Raw genomic sequence first — 13,258 nt, forward strand, 5'->3', positions numbered from 1 at the left:
GTTCTGGGGATCTATTTTGGTTGATAACCTGTGTGTGATGCAGCACACTGGCTTCCAGACACACACATGCAGCTCTCAATGGGAAGCCTCAATGAGTTCCCTGTGAGCTCCGGTGCAGCTATGGATTTTGCTCTCTATTCCCAACACGGGTGATGGAAGCAGGATTCACCAAGATACAGATTTAAGGGAACCTCCTCCTACAATTGCTGCTGCAGAATCCCTCATCCACATCCTGCCCTGTTCATGATATAGAGTAGTTTCCATGCAGGGATTTTGCCATGGGATCGAGCCCAGCAGCAAGCACCGGTCCTGCTCCATGTGTGCTTCCCAGCAAGCCCTGGCACTGCTCCTAATCTCCATCAGCCCCCCGCTGTGTTGTGCCATCACGTCAGCTCCCACCAGCGCAGTGGTCAGTGGAGTTAACAGCCTTTGGAAGCATTAACTCCCTGGGAGCCTGTTATTTCAGGGTTGCAGCCGTTAAGGGCTCGTTAATATTTATGCAATAATTAATAGATGCACCTATGTTCTTTAATAACTCATTTAAATCTGTGCTGCGAGGCGCAATCTGTTCAGAGGAGGGAACGGGCCTTCCACAATGGAGTGGCTTGGAGCACGAGGGGCTGGTAATTATGTCTGAAACACACGAATGGATTACACAGAGTTATGGGGAAACAAAGGCATTTAATTTAAGACATAATGAGGCAAATTCTGCTGCCTGGGGCCCTGCTGGACAGAGCTGGCTGGCTTTGGGGCTTTCTGGGACCTCTTCCAACACCAGCTCCTCTCCATCGATACGGGATGCTCACTTAGATGCTCCTTTATTCTAGCGACCCGCTCGCAGCTGTCCTATCTGGAGCCATGGAGTGCTGAGCTGGAGGCACCAACAGCGAGCACACACGTGTATTTCTCCCCAAACAATATTCTGTACTTTCATTTTTCCAAAAAGATGATGTTTTCATCTTAAAAGACATTGTTTCCTGCTTTTTGACCTGAGTAAAGTGAAAGATAATAGAACCCAGATGAAACACATATAATGTGACATAGGGAGAGCCTCCTCTGAGCTTCCAGGTGCTGCAGCAGGAGTGGATCCTGTGTGTAATCAGATGGGCACCTTTAGCTGAGCCATTTCCACTCCGCTTTACCAGGATTAGGTGCTGCTGTGGGATGCAGAGCCCACTGGAGCAGGGACCGCATCCCCCATCCACGTATGATGGTGAAGAACCTCAAGGGTGCGTTTTCATACAGTCATAAACTGGTTTGTGCTGAAGGGACCTTAAAGCTCCTCCAGCTCCAACCCCTGCCACAGACAGGGACCCCTTCCACTGGAGCAGCTTGCTCCAAGCCCCATCCAACCTGGCCATGGTGGTGGCTCTGGCCAGCATCGAGCTGCAGCCACCTCCTTCACTGGCTGGGAGAAGGAGAAATTGGATTCAGAGGCAGCAAATGCAGTTCTCCAGAATGGATGTGCGTTTTCATTATGCGCTGAGTAATTGGTGGTAATACAAGAGATATGGGCAGTATCATTACAGACCAGGCTGTGCCGGAGATGTATTATCATCATCTGTCATTATCTGGGTTTCCTTGTGGCTGCTAAAATTGTAGGACATGATTTTAATAACCCTGGAAGGCAAGAATCATTTTTCTTTTGTCACTTAACAACTTGGCCTCATTCACCGATACCTTTAAATAAGAAGGGGGGAATTAATTCCTAGTGGAATAAATGCAGACCTGGATGTTTTCTGCTCTCTTCATTTGCAAAGGTGCCCCAGCGAAGCCTGGCAGCTTCCAAGGAAACTGCAGGTAATGGGGGGAGGATGGCAGCGTGGTGCAAGAGCACCCAGAGGGGGATGATGCTGCAGCATCCTGCCCCCGCTGCAGCATCCTGCCCCCGCTGCAGCACCCTGCCCCCGAGCCAAGCACTGAGCAGGCTCCAGTTTGCAGCAGGACCATTGCGGGTGCCTGTAGCATCCCCAACACAACCCATGGGACCCCCATGGTGTCCAGGGAGGCAGCTCCATCCAGCAGCCCGGAGCGGGGATCAGTGCTGGCTGACTCTTTGGGGCAAACAGTGGGGAGAATCCCACTGGGAAAACAGGCAGAAGGAGGCAAACCAAGGGAGATAAACCAGAGCTGTGCAGGAGGTGGGCCTGGCATCGCCTCTGGCTGCCTCTGCTGCAGGCTCACAGCAGAGTGGGTTGCAGGGAAAGACCTTAATGTGCTTTGTCAGAGAAGCCTGGAGAGATGAATTGGAACTTAGACACCAGCCAGCCCGGGTGTGTGACAGCAGCACTGGTGCCATCCCCAGCGTGCTGCTCCTGGGGTACAAACCACTGCAGTGATGGTTGTAGCTTTGGGCTCTGCCCCCATGCCTGGAGCATTCGGCTGCAGTGGTTCCAGCAGCACCCCCGGTGGGATTCATGGGATGCGGTGCCAGGGGCTCACAGTTTGGGCATCCCAACCCCTCGGTCCCCTCTTGCAGGGCACAAACGTGGTCAGTTTGTGTAAGCTGGAGGATCTGCGTCATTCCTGACCCACACGGACACCGCTGGGCTTTGGGAGCTTGAGGCTGCTTAATTTGCCTCTCCTCCTGGCCACGGAAGAAGGCAGCAGCAGGAGAGGGACAAATCAAATTACAAGGCAGCTAATGAAAATAATGGGGAATAAAGCACTTTGGGAGGCTGCTTGGTTGGGTTCCTATTTCCGTGTGTCACTGGATTTCAATCGGAGATGTTTATAGCCCTCAAGAAGCAGTCACTTAATTGCCTTTTGTGATTAGCTGCAACTCAATTGACCGTGAATTTCTTGCCCTTGCAGACCTGAGCCTTTAGCAGATGAGATGCAAACGGCTCCAAGCAGGGCTCCATTGCCTGAGCACCCAAATCCTTTGAGCCCTTCCAGAGCATGGCCCTTGCAGCTTACCCCAGGTCAAAGGGATGGGGGCTGCGGGGGGTCCTCCTTCTGAGCACGGCTCAGATGTGTTCATACAGTGGGAGCAAGCAGGGATGTGCTGGGAGGCTTCGCCTGTTCCCATGCTGCGGTCAGGTCCCTGCTGTCAGCGCCAGCCTGGGCTAACAGCTCCCTTTGCAGCTATTGACTGCGGGTAAATAATGTCCAGATGTATTTTGTCTCCCGATAGAAGCTGATGGGTTTTCTATTATTGTCAGGGGTGTTTATTAGAGCAGAAGCATCCCCGTGCTGCGCTCATAGCCTGCTGACTGCTGGGAAGAGGCACAAGTCGGCTGGGATCTAACGTGTTGCTTGGCACCATGGTCACAGAGAAGTGAGGGGGTGTGTGTGTGGTGGGGGGACACAAATATCCCCCTGCCCCGATGGTCTCATGCAGAGCATCATCGCAGGGTGATCCCTTGTCAGAAAAGGGTTGGAAGAAGATGGAGTGTTGGGGTACTCGTGCCTCAATGACCAGGCACTGGACTGCAGAGGCACTGATTTTGGGTCAGGCAGGGTTTATGTGGAAGCCCTCACCCATCTGCTCAGCGCTCTCCTGTGCTGGAGCTGCAGCCCCTCAGCATCCTTTTGGCATCTTGCACTTAGAGATGAGTAATGGCAGGCAACATTGCTCACCCTGTCCTTCCCCCTCCATGCCCAGCAGGGACTCCCCAGTCCCTACCAGCAGGGACATGAATCCTCCTGCTCGTTAATGTGCCAGGAGCCTTGTTCCAGGGCCCCGCTCAGGCCCCTGTAATCAATCCTGCACCATTGCCAAGGGTCTCCTCCCCATCACCCTGCATCCCAGGGTGGCTTGGCCAGGAGCCCGCTGCTCTCTCCCTATTGCTGATGGCTGCAGTGGGTGCTTTGTTTGAATTAAGCGTGTTGGGCAGCAATTAAACAGCGTTCCTGATCCATTAGAGACCACAGCAGGTTTTGCACTTCCATCCTGCATCTTACACAGCTGGCAATGTTGCCTTTCTTTTTAGGGAAGGAAAAGAAGAAAGGGAAAATCTCTTTCGGGAGGCTGGTTCTGGCTGACAGCTGAGCTGATACAGGCTGGTAATGTACTTTATTCTGCTTAATAGCAGTGATCTGCCCAGCAGGGATTAAACCAGAGGCGCTGATACCACGCCTGAGCAATGGAGGCAGCTGACGTGGGGAGCGGTGGGAGAGCAGTGCTGGCCCCTGGGCCATGGATGCAAGCGTTGGTTTGGCTGCAGTGGGGCACATTGGGGTCCTGCTGCCCCCCACATTGCACTCAGAGCCCAGCAGGGAATGGAGCCACTTCACACTGGGGTAGGATCGGCTCTGCCCAAGGGGTGGTGGCAGTGCCAGGGGTGCCTCTGGGAATGGTCCAGCTCCATCCCTGTCCCACTGCTGCCTCCGGGTTGTGGCCGGAGCTGCCCGAGGGGTCTGGCCTCCCTGCTGGGCTGCCTCCAGTCCCCATCCCACACACTGCAACCCGGGAAAAGCCCTGCAGCCACTTCCCCTTTCCACCTTCCCCCTCGCCAGGCGGCCCCAGGCAAGGGGGCCATGGGCTGGGGACCCACTGCTCCCACTGCTCCCCCTGAAACGTGCCTTGTCCGGGCCATGAGCACCCACCCTCCTCCATGCTGCGCTTCCCACCCTCCCCAGCACCATTCCCTGTGTCTGCACTGCCACTGCCTCATCCCATGGGAGCCCCCCAGCCGGCTCCAGCAGCCTCCTGTCCCGGCCTGTCCACTGGGCTGGCTGGGCCCCATGGCTCTGGGTGTGGGTGCCCCACAGGGATGGAACCCAGCCTCTTGTCCCCCTGTCCCACCCCAAGGACGGGATCTGTGGGGCCCTGAGGGTGACTCAGAGCCAAAGGGGAGCCAAGAGCACTGTCATAGGGGTGCATCTGCTCCATCCCTGATCTTGGTAAGCGGCCGCTGCCCCGGGAGCTGTGCCAAGGGTTGGCACCCTCAGAGCCTCCATGGGGCAAACCGATCCCTGCGGAGCATAGGGATGGGATTCCCGGTCCCCGCCGTACAGGATGGGGGTCCCACCGCCTGTACCCCATGGGCAAGCGCTTGTTTGTGTCCTGCTGGTGGTCTCAGCTCCTCCTGCCCTCGGTTCCCACAGAGATGCCCACATCACCATGGCTACCCACGGGTATCCCTGCTCCGGCTGGTAAACAGCCTGCAAGCCCCGAAACACCCCCGGTTGCTCCACTGCAGGGAAGTGTTGCAAGGGCAGCGGCTGTGGGAATCGGCCCCGTACCCCATCCCAGGGAGCTGCCCCCTCAGCATCCCTGCGAGCAGCTCAGGGTGTCCTGGGCAGGGGAGATTTGGGGGGGAAACCCCTTTCCTTGGGCTGTGGGGTGGCTGGATACAGCTCCATGGGAAGTGATGCTGGGAGCGTGTCTGCTCTCCTATGGGGTGGGGACCGTGCTGGTCCCAGCGTGGGGTTGAGTGAGCGCTGAGTAACGCGGGCTCCAAGTCTGTAGTAAACAGCTCTTTGCACAACAGCCCCGTTGCGAAGGCTGCGAGTGTGAGCAGGGTTGGGCAATCCCCTGTTTATCCTCCTGTTCCAGGCCCATCCCACCGGACATGGGGCTCCCCAGCATGGGGGGATAGAGGGGATAGAGCTGCCTGGTGCCCACTGGGATGGATGGGCAGGACCTTGGGCAAGATGCTGCTGGAAAAGCCTGGGTTAATGGTTGGTACAGGGATGTGTTAATGTTTGGTACAGGGATGTTAGGGGTTGGTACAGGGATGTTTTAATGGTTGGCACAAGGATGTGTTAATGGTTGGTACAGGGATGTGTTAATGGCTGGCACAGGGATGAGTTAATGGTTGGCACAGGGATGGGTTCATGGTTGGTACAGGGATGCGTTACTGGTTGGCACAGGGATGTGTTAATGGGAAGGTCAGGTCTTGGGTTGCCCTGGGGGTTGCCTCACTGGGGGCAAGCCGGACTGCATGGTGTGAACATGGACAGCTTGGTTCAAAGGGGTTTGCAGGGCAGCTCTCCCCAGGGCAAGGCTTTAGGGGACAAGCCAGGCTTGCTGCAAGGGACAGCAGTGCCGACCCCAGGGACCCGCAGGCTTGTCCCAGGAGAGCGCTGACGACGGCAGGGATGAGGATGCAGGGATGAGCCCAGTCCCCTGCCGCGGTGGCACCAGGTTTGCCTCCTGCCTTCTGAGTCCCACATCCCCCTCAAAGGGAGTCAGAGCACAGAGCCCTGCGGTGCTGGAGGCCGGGCGCTGGCCCCCAGCGCTGGATGCGTGCGTGCTGCTGGGCTTTCCTTCCTGCGGGGAGCGAGCGAGCGAGGCGGTCACAGCCTTCAGGGAAGTGTTTTGCAATCGCCTCCTCCAGTCACAGCAATTAACGGCGCTGGGTTTGAGGAACTAACGGTGAAGCAGCATGTTAGCAAACAGGCTGAGCGCGGCCGGGAGCCGGGAGCCAGCGGCAGGGGCTCGGAACGGCCGCTGAGGAGCAGCCGGGTACGGAGGAGAGGTAGAGATGGAGGCAAGGTAGGGATGGTGGTGGTAATGGTGGTGTGGGGGGGATAGTGGTGAGGTGGGGATGGTGGTGGTAATGGTGGTTTGGTGGGGATGGTGGTGGCAATGGTGGTGTGGTGGAGATGATGGTGGGGATAGTGGTGAGGTGGGGATGGTGCTGGCAGTGGTGGTGTGGTGGGGATGATGGTGGTAATGGTGGTGTGGTGGAGATGATGGTGGCAGTGGTGGTGTGGTGGGGATAGTGGCGAGGTGGGGATGGTGCTCGCAATGGTGGTGTGGTGGGGATAATGGTGGTAATGGTGGTGTGGTGGAGATGATGGTGGCAATGGTGGTGTGGTGGGAATGGTGGTGAGGTGGGGATGATGGTGGCAATGGTGGTGTGGTGGGGATAGTGGTGAGGTGGGGATGGTGGTGGCAATGGTGGTGAGGTGGGGATGGTGGTGGCAATGGTGGTGAGGTGGGATAGTGGTGAGGTGGGGATGGTAGTGGCAATGGTGGTGAGGTGGGGATAGTGGTGAGGTGGGGATGGTGGTGGCAATGGTGGTGAGGTGGGATGGCAGTGAGGTGGGGATCGGTTGTTTGGTGCTGTGACCGCGCTGTCTGTGGCTGTGAGCACTGCTCTGCCCTGTCCCAGCCACACGTGCTGGGTGCTCTCCCCCATTCCTCATGCTCCGTTCCTTTCATCTGCCTCTGGATCTTGGCTTGGGGAGGGGAAGGAGCTGGGAGCACCCAGAGATGGGCTCAGTGTGGGCAGCACCTCCCGGGGCCGGTGCTCAGCACCAGCAAGGACACAGCCAGGACCGGTGTGCGGCAGAGGATGAGCCGGCGGGGGCACAGACTGGACCCTGCAGCTCCGGCCACCCCGCTCGTCCGTTTCCCTCTATCAGTTTATCAGCTCAGTTTATCTATCAGTTTATCTATCAGTTTATCAGCTCAGTTTATCTATCAGTTTATCTATCAGTTTATCAGCTCAGTTTATCAGCTCAGTTTATCTATCAGTTTATCAGCTCAGTTTATCAACCCCTGCAACCACAAATCTCTGCCCGGCAGAGGCTGAAGATACCTGAGATAAAATCAGCCCAGCTGCAGCCGCAATGGGGTGTTGCAGCCCGGGGTTGGGGTGCGCAGCGCCAGGAGCTGGCTGTGCCGGATGGATCCCACTGGAGCTCCTCACTCCTGCACCTTTCCAAGCATCAAGCCCAAGGGCAGCGGTGTCAGCGCTGCACAAGGGCTCTGACAGCAAAGGATTGTGCTGGTGATGGTGGTTGGTCTCAGTGACATTGGCAGCACGGCTCCTCCAGCCCCCCTCATCCCAACAAGCTGCTGTCTCCATCCCAGGTGATGCCAAAGCCATGGAGGCCATGGCGAGGCGCGGTGCTGGGATGCTCTTCCTGCTGCAGCTCTCCCTGCTCCTGCTCCTGCACCTGAGGGGTGAGTGGGACCTGCTCCATCCCATGCACCCAGTGCCCACGCTGCATGGCCAGGGCCGTGGCACACAGGGGCTGCTCCGAGGGGCAGGAACGCCAGCGGCACAGTGGGTGCAGGCAGGATGGGGCCCGGTGTGTGCCATGAGGCTTGCCCAACGCCCGGCTCTTCCTCTCCAGTGGCTGGGGGCCCATCTAAGGGAAGAGGTGCTCACCCCTCTGTCCTGGCTGGGTGCTGGGGGGCTGAGCATCCCTCCTGCCCCGGATGTGATGTGCTTTTCCTGCTTTCAGGGACCATGGGCTGTGCCCTGGTGGCCGTGGACTCACCCGTTGTGCCCCTGGGCTCGGCTGTCACTGCATCCTGCACCATCCAGAGCAAGCTGTGCCGCGGCTTGGAGCAGGAGAAGGTCCGGATCTCATGGATGCTGGACAACGAGGCCATGGCTGGGAGGCAGAGCCGGGGCGCAGGGGACACGGAGGTCTCCAACCTCACCCTGCCCCAGTTCAACCGCACGCAGGCCAAGCTGTGGTGCTGGGTGGAGTGGAATGGGACCAAGCAGCGCGTTGGCATGGCCGAGATCAGGGCGGGCTGTGAGTGAGCAGGGCAGAGCTGCTGGGGCTGATGCTGACAGGGGCTGTGCCAGGGGAGGTTTGGGGAGCGGTGCTGTGGCGGTGCCGGGCACAGAGGGGGCTGCATCCCCAGATGGGGGCTTTGCTCAGGCTCTTTCCTGGCCCCTCTCTCCCAGATCCACCCTCAAAGCCCTCCAACCTCAGCTGCATCCTGAACCTCAGTGACTATGGGCTGACGTGCCAATGGGAGCCAGGGGCCGACAGCCACCTCCCCACCAGCGTTGCTCTGAAGTGTGCCGGGTGAGCCTCGGGGGGACACAGCCCCAGTGCCTGCTCCCTCACCCCATGGCAAGGCCTCATCCCCAAGCCCTCTCCATTCACTGCGGCAGGAGCAGAGCCCCGGCAGTCACCGGGTGCACCCCGCAGGGCGGCCGCAGCCGCTGCACGGTGCCGCGCCGGCTGCTCCAGCTCTACCGGCACATGGAGATCTGGGTGTCCGCCACCAACGCCCTGGGCACGGCCGAGTCGGAGCATCTCTGCATGGACCCCATGGATGTGGGTGAGTGCAGCCCCAGGCGCCCCGGCACAGGTGAGGGGCCAGGGGAGCCCATCAGCACTGAGACAGGGCTATTAGGGTGTCATTAAACACACCAGGCTCCCAGGTCGCCTTTATGGGCAGGTTCCCATGATAAATGCCTTGCTGGGATGAATAGGTGCCAGAGCTGCAGTACAGAGCGAGCAGCACGTGCTGATGGGTTCTGAGCCATCGGTTGACCTGCTGCGCTCTACAGCTCTCTCCAACAATTGACTACCCATTCATTGAGGAGCTCTATTAATAATGCAGCAGTTCCTATAAACTATTCATAAAAGGAACCTTCCCAGGCGGTGTGACCCGTCCTCCCTGCTCTGGACCAGGGCAAGGGCTGCCCATGAACCAGCTGAGCCCTCCCATGGCTGCGCTGGCCTCTTGGCCTGGGGTAGACCCAAATGTGCAATTCTCATGGCCTTGAACCAGAGCCTGGGTCCCACAGGGTCTGTTATTCCTGTGTAGGCATTAGGGCTGCAGAGCAGGGGCAGTGCTGTGCTCCCCAGCATCACCCCATGGCCTGGGCAGGGGCACATCCCCTGCGGTGAGCCATCCTCATGAAGATTTGGGGCTGCTGTTTCTCCCCATCCCTCACCTTGGGCAGGTGGCACCAAGGTTGTAGCTTGTGCCATTGACAACAGCCACATGCAAGGCCATGGTCCCAGTGTGTCCAGCTCTCCCCTCTGCTCTTCCTCCAGCCAAGCTGGACCCCCCAGCCCTGCGGAGCATCCAGTCCATCCCCTTCCAGACCGACTGCATCGCCCTGACCTGGGACGTGGCCCGGAGCAACGCGCACATGGAGCTGCAGTGTGAGCTGCGCTACCGGACACCCCAGGACACCGCATGGGCTCTGGTGAGTGATGCTGGGGGCATCAGGACGACGGCGGGGAAGGGACCCGAGCCAGGACCTCCCCTCTGCTCCACAACCGGTCTGTGCCCAGGGCAGGAGCCACCACGGCTCTTTCTGTGCGTGCCGCCAGGTCACCAACATCGCCGGCCACGCTGGCAGCGCGCAGTGCTGCGGCTTCCTCTTCGGCACGCAGTACCGCTTCCAGATGCGCTGCCGGCGGAGCCTGGCACGGGGCTACTGGAGCGACTGGAGCCCGGGCAGGAACTACACCACCCATGAGAAAGGTGGGTGCGCGGTGAGCAGGGGGTGCCCGCTGCCTGGCCACGCAGCACAGCCCCGGTGGCACGGCCCTGCTCGGCCCTCAGCTCCCTGCCTGTCCTCCTCCTGGTGCAGCCCCCACAGGGAAGCTGGATGCATGGTGGAGCACTCGGCCGGCCAGGGGGGGCAAGGGGATGGAGGTGCAGCTCTGCTGGAAGGTGAGCACTGGGGGAGTGGTCCATTGGGCAACTGGGGCATCACCATGGGGACCGAGCATCCCCGCAGGTACTGAGCATCCCCATGGGTTCCAAGCACCCCCACTGACCATCCCCACACTCCCTCCCTGTGTCCAGGCCCCACGGCGGCAGGAGGCTAATGGGAAAGTGCTGGGGTACCACGTCACTCTGAGCCCCAGGAGGAGGGGCAGGGATCCCCCCATGGTCTGCAACACCACCCACACCCACTGCAACTTCTCAGCACCCGCGGGGACCAGGAGGGTCTATGTGTCAGCCTACAACGCTGCCGGTGAGGGCGCAGTGACCGAGGTTGTCCTGCTGGAGAGGAAAGGTGAGAGCAGAGCACCCAAACCTCACCCTCCTGGGGCTCTGCTGCTCCCCGGCAGCTCCCTGAGCTCTCAGACTGGGTTTGAGCAACCGGGAGGGCTCCCAAGGAGGCAGCAGGGATGCTCCCCTCTCCCATCACCCCTGCTGCCTGTCCCCATGCAGGACAGCCCCTGGCCGGGCTCCGGGCTGTGCCCGGGGGGGAGCACAGCCTCTGGGTGCACTGGGAGCCGCCGCGGGTCCCGGTGGCCGCCTACATCCTGGAGTGGCTGCGGGTGTCCTCGGAGCCCGGGCGCTGCAGCGCCTGCTGGCACATGGAGCGTGATGGGGCTGCCACCGCAGCCCTCATCCAGGGTAAGGCGGGGGGTCCCTGCCCTCCTGGCAGCTTGAAGGCCGATGCTATGGGGCAGAGCCAGAGCCCCACATTCACGCTCCCCCCCTGTGCTCTCTGTTGCAGATGGCATTGAGCCTTTCCAGCGGTACAACATCTCCGTGTACCCCCTCTACAAGGATGCCATAGGGGTGCCTGTCCACGCTGTAGCCTACTCCAAGCAGAAGGGTACGTGTGCTTCCAGCAGCCACCCTTGGGACCACAGAGGGCTCACCCCACACCACCGAGCCTTTGCCTTTCAAAAGGGAGAGACCCAAGTCCCCCTAATTCAGGAGCTCTGCAGCAGAGCTCAGCCCATGGGGCTGGATCTTGGCTTGTCCCTGAAGCTGCTCTCTGCTGCCCAGAGGCCCACAGGGGCACGGTGTGGGGCAGGGCCTGGTGCCCACACCTCAAGAGTGGGATTCACCACTCAGAGCATCCCCCCTCAGTTCCCACACCGGTCTCTTGCCCTGCTCTGTTTCAGCACCATCCTATGCCCCAAAGCTCCACTTGAAGAGCATCAGCAAGTCCAGCGCCGAGCTGTGCTGGGAGCCGGTGCCTGTGGAGATGCAGAATGGCTTTCTCACCGGTTACACCATCTTCTGGGCCAACAGCACCACAGATGTGTCCAGTGAGTCCTGCCTGTCACCCCTGCCCTGCCCTCCATCCCTCCTCTATGTGCTGGCTGGGGACAAGAGCAGACTCTGCCCTTGTCAGAGAGGGCTGGGGTGTGCACAGGTCCCCCACACACCACCAAGGGACCATGCAGGTGAGGACCACGCAGCCCCCACCCTGCCAACAGCCCCCCATTTCCCCAGGTTCCACCCTGAATCCCTCTCTCAGCTCCTTCATCATCCAAGAGCTGAAGCCATCAACGCTGTACAAAGTGCACATCATGGCATCCACGGCTGCTGGTGGCACCAACGGCACCAGCCTGACCCTGGTGACCACAGTGCTGGGTGAGGGTTGCATGGGCAGAACCTGGGTCCTGCCCCAGCCTCATGGCACAGCTCATGGCACAGCATGGCCGGAGGTGCCCCGCACAGCTCCTCCTGTGACCCTGTCCCTGCCTGCCTTCCAGATGATGCTGAAATCCAGTTCCTCTTCCTGACCCTTGGGCTGGTCTTTGTCCTGCTCATCCTTTTGCTCATCTGCTTCCAGAAGAATGGGCGGTGAGTACTGAGAGCTGCCATGGGCTGGATCAGCCCCACACTGGGGGTCCCTGTGCCCAGTCCTTGTCCTTGGAGGGACAGGGTGGATGTGAGGAGCAGCAGCATCCCTCCATGAGCTTGGCAGCAGTGCGGCCACCAATCCCAGGCCCTCCGATGATCCCCTGGTCCTGTGGTCCCCAGGGTGAAGCAGCAGTTCTGGCCCAGCGTCCCCGACCCCGCCAACAGCAGCCTGGGCAAGTGGGTTCCAGTGGAGCTGCAGCAGGTGAGACCTGGGCCACTGCTGCCCCTGTGCCCTGCTCCCCACCGGGCACTGCTTGAGGGGAACAGGGGGGCAGCGGAGGGGCTGCAGCCTGCGCCCAGGCTCTGAGCAGGCCCTGTCTGTGCCGCAGGAGCCTCTGCAGGTGCCCGGTGTGAAGGAGCCCGGCCCCGCCACCATTTCTACCGTCACAGTGCTGGAAAGGACAGCAGGGAAGCCACCGTGTTCCGCGGAGCCCTCCATCCCCCGCGCCGTGCCGCAGGAGGGTCCGGGCAGCCCGGCCCGGGGCTGGACCGCAGCGGAGCCGTGCCGGGACCCGTGCGGGAGCGGGGAGCCCGTGCAGTACGCGCGGGTGATGGGCAGCGGGTACAAGGGGCAGCAGCACGGCCCCCCCCGCCTCTACCTGCGCTCCAGCTCCACGCAGCCGCTGCTCCTCGACCCCAGCCCCAGCCCCAGCCCCAGCCCGCTGCCCTACGAGAACCTGTGGCTGGGCTGCCCGGAGGACGGCGGCTGCCCCGAGGAGCTGCCCGCCACCTTCCCGCTGCTGCAGGGGCTCCGCATCGGCGGCGCCGAGGAGCTGCCCGACTGCCGGGCGGCTTAGTGCGGGCGGCCGGGGCTGCACCGGGGTATACGGGGCCCGGCTCGCTCCGCCATTGCTGTGCGCGTCCCTTACTGTGCCCTCCCTCCTGCAATAAACGGGACGCGCTGAGAACGGCCCCGAGCATCCCGGTGCGAGCAGGATCAGCCCCGGCGCTCGGGGGTGCTCGATCCGCTGCCCC

General features: G+C 60.5%; 1 protein-coding gene across 2 annotated transcripts; it reads left to right on the forward strand.

The window, feature by feature from the left end:
- Positions 1-6,176: 6,176 nt before the first annotated feature.
- CSF3R (colony stimulating factor 3 receptor) lies at positions 6,177-13,199 on the forward strand. 2 transcript variants are annotated; one of them, XM_061360756.1, is made up of 16 exons: positions 6,177-6,428; positions 7,772-7,864; positions 8,149-8,448; positions 8,604-8,727; positions 8,817-8,986; positions 9,712-9,866; positions 9,994-10,147; positions 10,257-10,339; positions 10,475-10,688; positions 10,847-11,035; positions 11,139-11,240; positions 11,536-11,682; positions 11,870-12,010; positions 12,133-12,223; positions 12,404-12,485; positions 12,613-13,199. In XM_061360756.1, the coding sequence occupies exons 2-16, from the start codon at positions 7,786-7,788 to the stop codon at positions 13,078-13,080; spliced, it is 2,499 nt and encodes an 832-aa protein (XP_061216740.1). In that variant the 5' UTR covers positions 6,177-6,428; positions 7,772-7,785; the 3' UTR covers positions 13,081-13,199. The 2 variants fall into 2 exon arrangements, with proteins under 2 accessions (XP_061216740.1, XP_061216739.1); XM_061360755.1 differs by having other exon boundaries at positions 6,178-6,445; positions 12,613-13,198.
- Positions 13,200-13,258: the final 59 nt, after the last annotated feature.

Source organism: Neopsephotus bourkii, unplaced genomic scaffold (genome assembly GCF_033783945.1).
Source record: "Neopsephotus bourkii isolate Nb327-2 ecotype Australia unplaced genomic scaffold, CSIRO-AGI_Nbou_v1 NB_1036, whole genome shotgun sequence".
Classification (NCBI taxonomy): Eukaryota; Metazoa; Chordata; class Aves; order Psittaciformes; family Psittacidae; genus Neopsephotus; species Neopsephotus bourkii.

Coding starts and splice junctions, on each gene's coding strand:
- CSF3R (XM_061360756.1), top strand. CDS start 7,786: ATGGAGGCCATGGCGAGGCGCGGTGCTGGGATGCTCTTCCTGCTGCAG. Junction 8,987..9,711: donor CATGGACCCCATGGATGTGG/GTGAGTGCAGCC, acceptor CTCTTCCTCCAG/CCAAGCTGGACCCCCCAGCC. Junction 12,011..12,132: donor CCTGGTGACCACAGTGCTGG/GTGAGGGTTGCA, acceptor CCTGCCTTCCAG/ATGATGCTGAAATCCAGTTC.